The sequence below is a fragment of the Marmota flaviventris genome, chromosome 8, assembly GCF_047511675.1.
Source record: "Marmota flaviventris isolate mMarFla1 chromosome 8, mMarFla1.hap1, whole genome shotgun sequence".
Lineage (NCBI taxonomy): Eukaryota > Metazoa > Chordata > Mammalia > Rodentia > Sciuridae > Marmota > Marmota flaviventris.
Genome location: NC_092505.1, coordinates 56,117,207 through 56,131,978, shown reverse-complemented (window position 1 = coordinate 56,131,978; position 14,772 = coordinate 56,117,207). Strand labels below are relative to the sequence as shown.

At 40.2% G+C, this 14,772-nt stretch overlaps 1 protein-coding gene across 2 annotated transcripts in view; it reads left to right on the top strand.

Annotated features, from left to right (window-relative positions):
* Sec22a (SEC22 homolog A, vesicle trafficking protein) overlaps positions 1–14,772 on the top strand; it is an 81,494-nt gene that overhangs the window by 32,964 nt on the left and 33,758 nt on the right. For both annotated transcript variants that reach the window (XM_027936185.2, XM_071615277.1), the window contains one exon: positions 3,566–3,681. In XM_027936185.2, the coding sequence (XP_027791986.1) occupies positions 3,566–3,681 (116 nt within the window). The remainder of the gene's footprint in view (positions 1–3,565; positions 3,682–14,772) is intronic.

Genomic DNA, 14,772 nt, shown 5'->3' with positions numbered 1-14,772 from the left:
ATCTAATTAGTTGCCAAGTCTAGTAGTTTTAACTTCCATGATGTCTCTTCTTTCTTGTTTGCCTTTTCTACTGTCACTATCATAATTCAGGCCCTCTGTCAGTTTTTTTGCAGTGACTTCCTCCTTATGTGTTCACTACCGTAAAACTGTAGAAAGAGCAGGGACTTTGCAATTAGACAGACCTAAGGTCTAATTGAGAAGATGGCCCTTACTAGCTATCTGACATAGCAAAATACTTACCTCAATTTACCAATGAAAAATTTCAGGCACAGAGCAGTTAGTCATTCCTGTCTGATGAAGTATTCCATTTTGAAGGATAAATGAGACGATGTGTGCTTAGTGAGAAGGCACTCAGAAAGTATTGTTTCTCTCTTCCTACTTCTAATCTCTTTAGTTGTAGATGGATACAATACCTTTATTTTATTTTTATGTGGTGCTGAGGATCGAACCCAGGGCCTCTGCATGTGAGGGGAGCACAGTACTGCTGAGCTACAACCCCAGCCCTCTAATCTCTTTAAAACCCATTAATAAATTAATATGCTTAAGCATTGCCTTAACCATATCAGTCTCTTGCTCTTCAGTGTTACTCCATTATGTAATTTCCCATAATTCTTCGCCTTTTACTTCAGACTATTAATTTCCTTGAGTTCCCTTTCTGATTTTATTTCCCCCTACTCTTTACAAACAACCCTTTGAGCCAAACAAAACCACTAGCAATGCCCTATAGCAGAATGGTTAAGAGCATGAGTTCTGGCCTGGGATATTGGTCAGTAATAGAGCACTTGCCTAGCCTGTTCAAGGCTCCCTGTTCCATCCTCAGGACTGCCAGTAACAAAGAAAGGGAGGGAAGAAGTGGAAAGGTGGGAAGTGCATGGGGCGGGGTGTAAAGTTAGGCTGCCTGGAATTAAATTTCAGCTTACTTACATTGTGTCCATGAGCAAATAAGTTTATTTCCCCAAACCTTAGTTTTTTCTTCTGAAAAAAAACAAAACAAAAACAAAAACAGGATAATTATAGTGCCTACTGCTTTGGGTTGTAGGAGAGATGAAATGAGCTCATACATTCAAAGCACTTGGTGCCTGGCACTGAAATGAGCTCATACATTCAAAGCACTTGGTGCCTGGCACATGGAGAGTAGCCACTTTTAGTGGTAGTGGTAGAAGTAGTAAGTGTTGAAGCTTTTATGAGTTTCTCCCATTTCCATTTCCATGCTCATGTTCCATGCTCTGCATGGAGTATGATTCCTCTCCTTTATGCCTGATTACATTTTATCCATCTTCAAAGATTTTCCTTGTTCTTCCTCACTTTATTTCCTCTTCAGCATTCCTGAAGTCGCTCTACCAATAGCCCTGTTTCCAAGGAATTTCATCTTGCTTCTTTAGGAACTTTTACAGACTTTGTAAATCATTGGTATATTTTGAGAGAAATTTAATTTTGTTATGAAAATGCCATTGGGCTTAATGAGGCTAATTAAGGAGAAGGCATTGTGGCAGAAGACAGTAGCAACAAAATAAAACTCGGTGACAACTGCTTTGGATCCAGCAAAACTATTTTTTTCCCTAACTGCTTCTCATTTGTTACTGTTCCACATGCACTCTGCACCTGATAGTGCCTAGTATGGTGCCAAACAAAATTGTACAATAAGCATTTTTGGATAACAAAATTTTACTGAAGTAAAAAATGACAGTGATAGCTAGTTTAAAATGTGGTCAGATATCTAATTCAGTTATTAAAGTGGGAAATTGTCTTGTAGGTGTGTCCCCCCCACCCCCCGCTTTGTGTTGTGTGTAGGTGAAATTTTCTTGATAACTGTTCTCAGAATGCAAGCCACAGATCTTGGGAAGAGGGTGAGGGTAGAAGCAGGGAAATTGCCACTTTAGAATTTCTTTCCCACAGTGATTTGGCAGAGTGCCAGCCTGTCCTTGAGCACAGTACATACCTTGTCCTTGTTAAAGGAGGCCTATCATTTGCTTTATGCCTTTAAAAATAGCTTTGGTCATTCTGAAATAATTCATAAATGGTATACTATTATTATAAAGAGAGTGCTCTAGGGCCAAAGGCAAGTGTTAGAAATTCAATAAATATTTAATTTATATAGACTTAGTATTCATTTCTTAAAGAGATATTCATCAACACTTGAAAATGATAATATCTTTCTGTTGAAGACTAACCAGACCTAATTGACTTATATAGTTTAGTTATAGTGCAGAATATTATTTGCTTTTTTTTTTAGTAAGGTAAACTCATTTTGTATACTTTAGAAGTGTGATTTACATAATATATTTAGTTGTCAGTTGGTTTTATTCTTGAGGCCCATATTAAAAATTTCTTTTTAAAATTAAGGTCAGTTTCCTCTTGCTCACTGAGAGGGGGTGGAGATGGAGGGAAGCTGTAGAATATGACTAATTGGTAGAACAATTAGGTAGGCTTTAAAATGTGAGGTAGTTTTTTTCCACTGACAAAAGACTTGGTACCACTACTTACAGAGATATTTGATTGCCTATTTTCATATTAAAACCTCAAGGAAATTGATTGGGAGGCCAGGCATGGGCACAAAAGAAATTTAAGGAAATGTTATTCCATATGTTCTGCTGAACTTGAAAAATAAATACTTTTTTGTGATATGTCTATTTTTGATTTCATAAACTGGGGAAGCTTTTCTGCTATAATGGCTGAATATAATTTGGAAAGATTTAAGTCCATCCTTATATTAATGTTCCACCTCATTAACTTCATTGTTGGGCTTTTACACTTCAGTGGTTTAAATAAAATAATCAAAATGTGATTCTGTTGTCCTCTCTTTGCTGTCTCTCTTCTGAGATTTAATGGTTATGTATTTAATTTTGTGTTTTCATTTAGACTATTGTTAATTCTACTAGTGCAAAATGATGATGAAGGGAAGCTGTTATAAAACTGAAGCCCTGAGATGAGGGAATATATTTGTTAAGATAAAATGATAACTTCTGCAGCTGGTATTTTATCATTTTTGCCTTCAAGTGGTATTCAGAGGACCAAGAATCTCACAGCTATAAGAGCACATTCTGTTATGAAGTTCTGATTGATGAATATATATGTGCTTTCACATATATCCAGTGATATTTATAGCCCTGAGATCCAAATAAGGGGAAGCTTTGCTTAAAAGCTTCTTAAAAATGTTTTCTAATCATTTGTAGAAAAAAGCAGGAATTATGTGATGAATTTTCAAGCAAAGTCACCTTGGTGATATTTGCACTTACTTGCATATAGAAGACATAGTAAGACAGTTTTTCCTAACTGATTTACTGCCAGATGTGAGTGCTTATTACAATTATATATCCCAAATGCAAGTTAGATGTCTTTGTTAAAAAATATAGAAAAAGGAAGTTAATTTGATTTGAGTTCAGGGGAATTAAGCTTTCTTATTGTCAAACATTTTGCATTTTAAAGAACATCCAATTGCTAAGATACATTGTATAAAATTACTTGGGTTTGACCCATTTAAATTGAGTAATAAATTTCTGTTTAGCCTTTAGTTCAACTACACGAGATATAGTATTCTTTCCTAACCATTTTTTTTATTTTCCAGCTCACCAGCGATTGGAACCAGCAACTCTGTCAGGGATTGTGGCATTTATACTTAGTCTTTTATGTGGAGCTCTGAATTTAATTCGTGGCTTTCATGCTATAGAAAGTCTCCTACAGGTACTGTGCTATTTTTACAATTTCAGTTGACTGTACCTATTCATTCTACTTGTTATATAATTGATTTGAATTGGTTTGGGTATTAGTGCAGCTCACAGTGCATGCTCAAAGTCTGTGTCCTTTATATCTACCCTGTTCTCCCCTCAAGAACACTCATTTCTAGTTGACTTTGTCTTAATCAGCACTTGGTTATTTATCATCTACTCTGATAGGCATTGTTGATAGGCATGTTTTAGAACACCAAGATATATGTGACATGAGTCCTGTAGTCTCACAGATTAATCTGAATCGGGGAGGCAAAGAAGTCCATGAGTAATTGCCAAATAAATAGAGTTGGGAAAAGGAGAGTTCAGTGTTAGGGTAGGAGAAGAAGACTTTGTGGAAGAGAGGTGAGCTGGTACTGGAAGGAACTGAGTAGGCAAAGAGTAGTGGAAGAATGAAGGAGGCATGCATGGCTAGTGTTTGTATCTACTTCTATATATTTCTACTTATTTATCTATTCCTTTCTTGGTTGGTGGTCTTCTAAAACCTGAGCTACCTTGGAGACCACTGATTTTTTTTTTTCAGATATTACCAACTCCAATGGAGTTACTTCCAGAGACTGTAGCTATCAGAATATATTGACTTTTTCCTCTTATGCTTTTTGTATACTCTTTGAAATTTCCTTTATTAGAGTTGAGCACATTTGAGACTACACAGCTTTTATTCCTTGTTTCTATTCACTTTCTCTGCTGAGTTCTTGACACTTCCATGTTGTGAATCAGATTTTTCTCTCTTTCTCTCAGGTCAGCCTTAAGTTAAGAATATCATTTGTAAAAACCCACACAACATACTATATTTTATTTCCTTTCTCTCTCTCTCTCTCTCTCTCTCTCTCAGTAGGGGTTTGAACCCAGGAGTGCTTAACTGCTGAGCCACATTTCCAGCCCTTTTTATTTTTTATTTTGAGATAGGTCTTGCTAAGTTGCTTAGGGCCTCACTAAGTTTCTGAGACTGGCTGGCCTTGAACTTGTGATCCTCCTGCCTCAGCAGTCAAAGGATTACAGGCATGTGCCACCACTTGGGGCCTCCATCTTTTTTATTGATGCATTATAGTTGTACATAATGGTGGGATTTATTATTACACAAACATACATGTAATATATATATATATATATATATATATATATATATATATATATATATATATATAAACATATGTATATGCATATATAATAATATAATTTGGCCAGTATCATTCCCCAGTATTTCCCCTTTCCCTTTCCTCCTCCCTCCCCTACTGTATTCTGTTTTTAAAGTACTGTTAATTTGGGGGATACTCAGAGGGTACATTCTGTATACCTTCTGAATGTACTCACTCCCCTAAAGACAATAGTAGACATCACATGTTCTGGTGATAGAACTGTCCCTAAAATGGCTCCATGGGGCTTGTCATTACTTCTTAGTTCTTCCAAACATTCTTTGTCTATAGGTAAAGCCTCTGTCCCCTTTCAAGTAGAGGATGCTGGTTACTATTCCTTGGCCTTCCTATCCCATGCCCCTCAGCTAAGTCAGATTTATTCCATCAGAAGTAGTTCAATTTTGAGCCAATTAAACAAGTTGTCCAAAAGAAGAAACGGGAGTAGTCTAGAAACTATTGATTGGAAAAGCTACTAAATAAGGTGGACTTTTGTTTTTTAAATTGTATTAATGAAATGGAAAGAAACTGTAGTAGCAGTATGTGAAGAGTTGATTTTTGTTGGTGGAGCAGGCCTGGGTAGAGAAAAACTTCAATACCACAGAACCTCGCTTATATCTCTGACTCATAAGGGCCTTGGAACCTGGGACTCAGACCATATTACCTTTAAGTTAAAATGCAGACAAAGTTATTGTATCCCACAAAGTTGGTTAATGGGAACTATAATTTTTTTTTTTCCAAGGCACTGATATATCCTCTCTTCTTGGGCTGATTTCTCCCTTCTCTCTCCTGATTCATGACTTAAAAGCTAAGGAAAGTGAATAAACTACAACCTTCTATTGCTTTTGAGATGTTACAATTAGCTGAAGCCTGCCTTGATTTCATAATTTTCCATGCTCCCTCTTATCAGTAATATCTTATCTCATTGTAATTGATACAATTTTAGGTTTTATTATTTTTTCATTTTTATTTTTTTGGGGGGTGTACAGGGATTGAATTCAGGGGCACAAAGCCACATCCCCAGCTCTATTTTGTATTTTATTTAGAGACAGGGTCTTGCTGAGTTGTTTAGGGTCTTGCTGAGTTGCTAAGGCTGGCTCTGAACTCTTAGTCCTCCTGCCTCAGCCTCCCTCGGCTGGGATTACAGGTGTGCACCACTGTGCCCAACAGTTTTAGGTTTTAGAAGAACAATAATCTGATTAAACTAATTGCTACTTACATGGAACTGATAGTTCTGAGATTTCTTAGTGTATTTACATTCTACAAAGAGAACTTTATAGACCAATATCTCTCATGAACATAGATGTAAAGATACTCAGCAATATATTAGCAAATCAAATTTATCAATGTATAAAAATGATTTTATAACACAACCAAGTGGGCATTATGCCATGTCTGCAAGACTGGTTCAACATTTGAAACCTCAAATGTCATATCAACAGTCTAAAGAAGGAAAAGAATCACATGACTATATTAATAGATGCAGACAAAACATTTGACAAAAATCCAATCCCCACACGTGAAAAAACTTGCAGCAAACTAGGAATAGAGAGAACTTCCTCACCTTGGTAAGAAACATCTGCAAAACCCCCTACAGCTAGCATCATCCTTAGTGATGAGAAACCAGATGCTTTTTCCTCTAAGACAGAAACAAGGCAAGAATGTTTCCTTTTACCACTCCTATTCAGCATTGTACTGGAAGTCACAGTTGATATAATAAGACAGAAAGAGGAAATGAAGGTATTCAGATTGTAAAGGAAGAAATAAAACTGTCTTTGTAGATGACATGATTGCTATGAGGAATTGAAGGAAAAAAATAAAACAAAAGCCCTGCAGCTCATAAGTGATTATAGCAAGGTCACAGAATATGAGGTTAAAATATCCAAAAGCTGTCCTAGATGCCATCAAGGAACAACTGAGGTTTGAAATGAAAAACAATACCATTTGTATTGGCACCCAAAAAAAGAGTACTTAAGAATAAGTCGATCCATATAAAGACCACTATAAAAATCTGATAAAAGAAATATCTGAGGTTTTCGACTGACCGCAGCTCATTCAGCCATAGATCAGGTAATTTCAGGCTGCAATTCGCCTGCGGCTTGCAGACAGATTGCTAGGGTTCAGCGCCTGGGTGCTTCTTAGAACCTGATCCTATCGGAGCGAACACCGAGCGCGGGGCGGCCGAGTTCCGGCTCCCGGAACCGTCCCGGAACCGCCCTGGCCCAGGGCTGCGGAGCCTGCGGAGGCTGCTTCTTGGACCCTGCGCCTATCAGAGCATACACCAAGCACTAAGCAGCCGAATTCCGGCTCCCGGAACTGAGCCCGCGGGGACTGCTTCTTGGAGCTTACACTTATAGGAGCTTACACAGAGCACGGAGCGGCCGAGCTCCGGCTCCCGGAACCGTCCCGGAACCGCCCTGGCCCAGGGCTGTGGAGCCTGCGGAGGCTGCTTCTTGGACCCTGCGCCTATCAGAGCATACACCAAGCACTAAGCAGCCGAATTCCGGCTCCCGGAACTGAGCCCGCGGGACTGCTTCTTGGAGCTTACACTTATAGGAGCTTACACAGAGCACGGAGCGGCCGAGTTCCGGCTCCCGGAACTTCCCTGGCCCGGGGCTAGGAGCCCGCGGAAACTGCTTCTCGGTCCGGGTCCTGCTGAGGGCCGGTCAGGACTCACCCGTTGCTTTGGTTGCCTGGCAAGGGGAACGAAATGCTGCCATTCGCATAGGATACCAACATGGCAGAGATCTGATGTCAGCAGAAAGCGGCGGAGGAGAGAACTTCATCAATACCAGCGGTGACATAAGCAGTTGGTCTCCTGGTAGGGGGGGTGAGACACAGTCACCCGAGTCTCCTCAATTTGTCATCGAGCCAGAGGGGAGGAGCCGGGCCGCCGCCAGCGCCCAGAGCAGGCCCAGCGGCTCGCCAGCGTGGTGACCGCGTGACCCCAATTGGAGAGGGGGCGGAGCGGAGCCGCCACCCGCACCCGCAAGGTGGGCAGACCCGCGACCCAGTGGTACATGGGCGTGGTAGGAGGGGCAGGGCAGAGCCGCCGTTCGCGCTGGCAAGGTAAACAGACCTGTGACAGCCTGGCGGGTCAGGCCCAGTGGCCTGCCAGTGTGGTACACACGTCACCCCAACTGGAGTAGGGGCAGAGCAGATCCTTCTGCCACGCCCGGATCAGGCCCTGCCGGTGTGGTGGTCACGTGACCCCAATTGGAGTGGGGGCGGAGCGGAACCGCCACCCGTGCCCGCAGGGTGAGCAGACCAGTGATCAACCTGCAGATCAGGCCCAGGGGTCTGCAGGCGTGGTAGGAGGGGCAGGGCAGATCCGCCGCCCACGCCTCCAAGGTAGGCAGACCTACAACAGACCGGCGGATCAGGCCCAGGAGCCTGCCGGCGTGGTACAAACACCACCCTAATTGGAGTAGTGGCAGAGCAGAGTCGCCGCCCGTGCCAGGAACAGGCCCAGCGTCCTGCAGGCGGGGTAGTCACGACACCCCAATTGGAGTAGGGGCAGAGCAGAGCCTCCACCCGTGCCCGAAAGGTGGGCAGATCTGCGACCGACCAGCGGGACAGGCCCAGTGGCCTGCCGGTACGACAGACACGTCACCCCATTTGGAGTAGGAGCAGAGTAGAGCCGCCTCCCGCGCCTGCAGGGTAGGCAAACCTGCAACCGACCGGCGGATCAGGCCCGGTGGCCTGCCGGCGTGGTACACTCGTCACCCCAATCGGAGTAGGGGCAGAACAGAGCCGCCGCCAGCTCCCAGAACAGGCCCAGTGACCTGCCGGCGTGGTAGCCACGAAACCCCAATTGGAATAAGGAGAGAGCAGAGCCGCCGCCCGCACCTGCAGGAAAGATACGCAAGCAGTATGAAAAGACAAGGAAAGAAAGGACCACAAGCAATGCAGGTCAATGCAACTTTAGAAGAGGTAACAGCTGCAGCAGATGGAATGTCAGATAAAGAATTCAGGATATACATGCTTCAAATGATCTGGAGTATCAAGGAAGACATTAAACAGCAAAATCAGACAATGAAAGATCACTTCGACAACGAATTACGCAAACAAATCCAGGAAGCAAAGGATCAACTATACAGGGAGATAGAGGTTATAAAAAACAAACAAACAGAAATCCTAGAAATGCAGGAAGCAATAAACCAACTTAAAAACTCAATGGAGAATACTACCAGCAGAGTAGAACACTTAGAAGATAGAACATCAGACAATGAAGACAAAGTATTTCAACTGGAAAAGAACATAGACAGCTCAGCAAGACTGTTAAGGAACCATGAGCAGAACATCCAAGAAATATGGGATAACATTAAGAGACCAAACTTAAGAGTCATTGGGATACAGGAAGGTACAGAGCTCCAAACCAAAGGAATGAGAAGTCTATTCAATGAAATAATACAAGAAAACTTCCCAGACTTGAAGAATGAGACAGAATCCCAAATCCTAGAAGCCTACAGGACGCCGAATGTGCAAAATCATAAGAGATCCACACCTAGACACATTATAATGAAGATGCCCAACATACAGAATAAGGAGAGAATTTTAAAAGCTACAAGAGAAAGGAAGCAGATTACATTTAGGGGTAAGCCAATCAGGATAACAGCTGATCTTTCAACACAGACTCTGAAAGCTAGAAGATCCTGGAATAACATATTTCAAACACTGAAAGAAAATGGGTTCCAACCAAGAATTGTGTATCCAGCAAAATTAAGCTTCAGGATGGAGGATGAAATTAAAACCTTCCACGATAAACAAAAGTTTAAAGAATTCGCAGCTAGAAAACCATCTCTTCAAAACATCCTCGCCAAAGCATTATAGGAAGAGGAAATGGAAAATAACAATGAAAACCAACAGTGGGAGGTAGGACAGTAAAGCGGGGGGAAATAATCAAAGAGGAAAACAAACCATGTTTAGTAACAGAAATAAACAAATATGGCTGGAAGAACAACCCATATCTCAATAATAACCCTAAATGTTAATGGCTTAAACTCACCAATTAGGAGACATAGGCTAGTAGAATGGATCACAAAACAAGACCCAACAATATGCTGCCTACAGGAGACGCATTTGATAGGAAAAGACATACATAGGCTGAAGGTGAAAGGTTGGGAAAAATCATATCACTCATATGGACTTCGGAAACAAGCAGGAGTGTCCATACTCATATCAAATAAAATAGATTTCAAGCCAAAGTTAATCAAAAGGGATAAAGAGGGACACTACATACTGCTCAAGGGAACCATACACCAACAAGACATAACAATCATAAATATATATGCCCCAAACAATGGTGCAGCTATGTTCATCAAACAAACTCTTCTCAAGTTCAAGAGTCTAATAGACCACCATACAATAATCATGGGAGACTTCAACACACCTCTATCACCACTGGACAGATCTTCCAAACAAAAGTTGAATAAGGAAACTATAGAACTCAATAACACAATTAATAACCTAGACTTAATTGACATATATAGAATATACCACCCAACATCAAGCAGTTACACTTTTTTCTCAGCAGCACATGGATCCTTCTCAAAAATAGATCATATATTATGTCACAGGGCAACTCTTAGACAATATAAAGGAGTAGAGATAATACCATGCATCTTATCTGATCATAATGGAATGAAACTGAAAATCAACGATAAAAGAAGGAAGGAAAAAGCATACATCACTTGGAGAATGAACAATAGGTTACTGAATGATCAATGGGTTATAGAAGACATCAAGGAGGAAATTAAAAAATTCTTAGAGATTAATGAAAACACAGACACAACATATCGGAATCTATGGGACACATTGAAAGCAGTTCTAAGAGGAAAATTCATTGCTTGAAGTTCATTCCTTAAAAAAAGAAAAAACCAACAAATAAATGATCTCATACTTCATCTCAAAATCCTTGAAAAAGAAGAGCAAAACAACAGCAAAAGAAGTAGAAGGCAAGAAATAATTAAAATCAGAGCTGAAATTAATGAAATTGAAACAAAAGAAACAATTGAAAAAATTGACAAAACTAAAAGTTGGTTCTTTGAAAAAATAAACAAAATCGACAGACCCTTAGCCATGCTAGCGAAGAGAAGAAGAGAGAGAACTCAAATTACTAGCATACGGGATGAAAAAGGCAATATCACAACAGACACTTCAGAAATACAGAAGATAATCAAAAATTATTTTGAATCCTTATACTCCAACAAATTAGAAGATAGTGAAGGCATAGATAAATTTCTTAAGTCATATGATCTGCCCAGATTGAGTCAGGAGTATATAGAAAACCTAAACAGACCAATATCAATTGAGGAAATAGAAGAAACCATCAAAAGACTACCAACTAAGAAAAGCCCAGGTCCGGATGGGTATACAGGAGAATTTTACAAAACCTTTAAAGAAGAACTAATACCAATACTTTTCAAGCTACTTCAGGAAATAGAAAAGGAGGGAGAACTTCCAAATTCATTCTATGAGGCCAACATCACCCTGATACCTAAACCAGACAAAGACACTTCAAAGAAAGAAAACTACAGACCAATATCTCTAATGAACCTAGATGCAAAAATCCTCAATAAAATTCTGGCGAATCGTATACAAAAACATATCAAAAAAATTGTACACCATGATCAAGTAGGATTCATCCCTGGGATGCAAGGCTGGTTCAATATACGGAAATCAATAAATGTTATTCACCACATCAATAGACTTAAAAATAAGAACCATATGATCATCTCGATAGATGCGGAAAAAGCATTCGACAAAGTACAGCATCCCTTTATGTTCAAAACTCTAGAAAAACTAGGGATAACAGGAACATACCTCAATATTGTAAAAGCAATCTATGCTAAGCCTCAGGCTAGCATCATTCTGAATGGAGAAAAACTGAAGGCATTCCCTCTAAAATCTGGAACAAGACAGGGATGCCCTCTCTCTCCACTTCTGTTCAACATAGTTCTCGAAACATTGGCCAGAGCAATTAGACAGACGAAAGAAATTAAAGGCATAAAAATAGGAAAAGAAGAACTTAAATTATCACTATTTGCAGATGATATGATTCTATACCTAGCAGACCCAAAAGGGTCTACAAAGAAACTATTAGAGCTAATAAATGAATTCAGCAAAGTGGCAGGATATAAAATCAACACGCATAAATCAAAGGCATTCCTGTATATCAGCTACAAATCCTCTGAAATGGAAATGAGGACAACCACTCCATTCAAAATATCTTCAAAAAAAATAAAATACTTGGGAATCAACCTAACAAAAGAGGTGAAAGACTTATACAATGAAAACTACAGAACCCTAAAGAGAGAAATAGAAGAAGATCTTAGAAGATGGAAAAATATACCCTGTTCATGGATAGGCAGAACTAACATCATCAAAATGGCGATATTACCAAAAGTTCTCTATAGGTTTAATGCAATGCCAATCAAAATCCCAACGGCATTTCTTGTAGAAATAGAGAAAGCAATCATGAAATTCATATGGAAAAATAAAAGACCCAGAATAGCAAAAACAATGCTAAGCAGGAAGTGTGAATCAGGCGGTATAGCGATACCAGACTTCAAACTATACTACAGAGCAATAGTAACAAAAACAGCATGGTACTGGTACCAAAACAGACGGGTGGACCAATGGTACAGAATAGAGGACACAGAAACCAATCCACAAAACTACAACTTTCTTATATTTGATAAAGGGGCTAAAAACATGCAATGGAGGAAGGATAGCATCTTCAACAAATGGTGCTGGGAAAACTGGAAATCCATATGCAACAAAATGAAACTGAATCCCTTTCTCTCGCCATGCACAAAAGTGAATTCAAAATGGATCAAGGAGCTTGATATCAAATCAGAGACACGCCGTCTGATAGAAGAAAAAGTTGGCTACGATCTACAGTCGGTGGGGTCGGGCTCCAAATTCCTCAATAGGACACCCATAGCACAAAAGTTAATAACTAGAATCAACAAATGGGACTTAATCAAACTAAAAAGTTTTTTCTCAGCAAAAGAAACAATAAGAGAGGTAAATAGGGAGCCTACACCCTGGGAACAAATCTTTACTCCTCACACTTCAGATAGAGCCCTAATATCCAGAGTATACAAAGAACTCAAAAAGTTAGACAATAAGAGAACAAACAACCCAATGAACAAATGGGCCAAGGACCTGAACAGACACTTCTCAGAGGAGGACATACAGTCAATCAACAAGTACATGAAAAAATGCTCAACATCTCTAGCTGTCAGAGAAATGCAAATCAAAACCACCCTAAGATACCATCTCACTCCAGTAAGATTGGCAGCCATTAAGAAGTCAAACAACAACAAGTGCTGGCGAGGATGTGGGGAAAAGGGTACACTTGTACATTGCTGGTGGGACTGCAGATCGGTGCAGCCAATTTGAAAAGCAGTATGGAGATTTCTTGGAAAGTTGGGAATGGAGCCACCATTTGACCCAGCTATTTCCCTTCTTGGTCTATTCCCTAAAGACCTAAAAAGGGCATACTACAGGGACACTGCTACATCGATGTTCATAGCAGCACAGTTCACAATAGCAAGACTGTGGAACCAACCTAGATGCCCTTCAATAGACGAATGGATAAAAAAAATGTGGCATTTATACACAATGGAGTATTACTCTGCATTAAAAAATGACAAAATCATAGAATTTACAGGGAAATGGATGGCATTAGAGCAGATTATGCTAAGTGAAGCTAGCCAATCCCTAAAAAACAAATGCCAAATGTCTTCTTTGATATAAGGAGAGTAACTAAGAACAGAGTAGGGATGAAGAGCAGGAGAAGAAGATTAACATTTAACAGGGATGAGAGGTGGGAGGGAAAGGGAGAGAGAAGGGAAATTGCATGGTAATGGAAGGAGACCCTCAGGGTTATACAGTGGAGGGGGTAGAGAGAGAGGAGGGGAGGGGAGGGGAGAGGTGGGGAGGGGGGAGGGGGGAGTGTGGAGGACGGGAAAGGCAGCGGAGCACAACAGACACTAGTATGGCAATTTGTAAATCAATGGATGTGTAACTGATGTGATTCTGCAATCTGTGTATGGGGTGAAGGTGGGAGTTCATAACCCACTTGAATCAAAGTGTGGAATATGATATGTCAAGAAATTTGTAATGTTTTGAACAACCCACAATAAAAAATTAAAAAAAAAAGAAATATCTGAATAAATGGAGATTCCATGTTCACAAATAAGAAGACTCAATGTTGTTGAAGTATCAGTTCTTCCTATTGTGTTCTATAAATTTAACATAATCCCAATAAAAATCCTAGTAAGATATTTTGTGGATATTGATAAAGTAATTTTAAAGTTTATATGGAAAGGCCAGAGTACAGAGAAAAGCAAGCCGTTTTGTTTTGTATTCTCACTCATGGCATTCTGTACTTCTAGAACTTCATTTTTGCTATCAGGTGTGTATAAGGTTTTCTCACACTAACCAGTTCTTCAACACCAGTTGAGTGCTCTACAGTTCAAGTCAATTCTGACACTGTCTACTTGGAGTTACCACAGACCTCACAGGTTAAGGGTGGAGTCCCACAAGACTGTTCCTCCCCCAATATGAGATGAGTTGCCAGTTGCAAATCCAGTGTCACCTGTGATTACAACCAAGGCTGTAACTTGGATCTTCTCACAACTCCCTCCTTTGATACAGTCATTTGCTAGAATGGTTCACAGAACTCAGGGAAACATCTTTACCCATTTATTATAAAGAATATTACAAGTTTACAGAGGAATAACCAGATGAAGAGGTATATAGGGGGAGGTCTGAGCACAGGAGCATCTGTCCCTGTAGGGTTAAGGGATACCATTGCCCTCATTTATGGATGTGCTCACCAACCTGGATGTTCTTCAAACTCCATCTTTTAGAGATTTTTAGGAAGGCATGATTGCTTATTA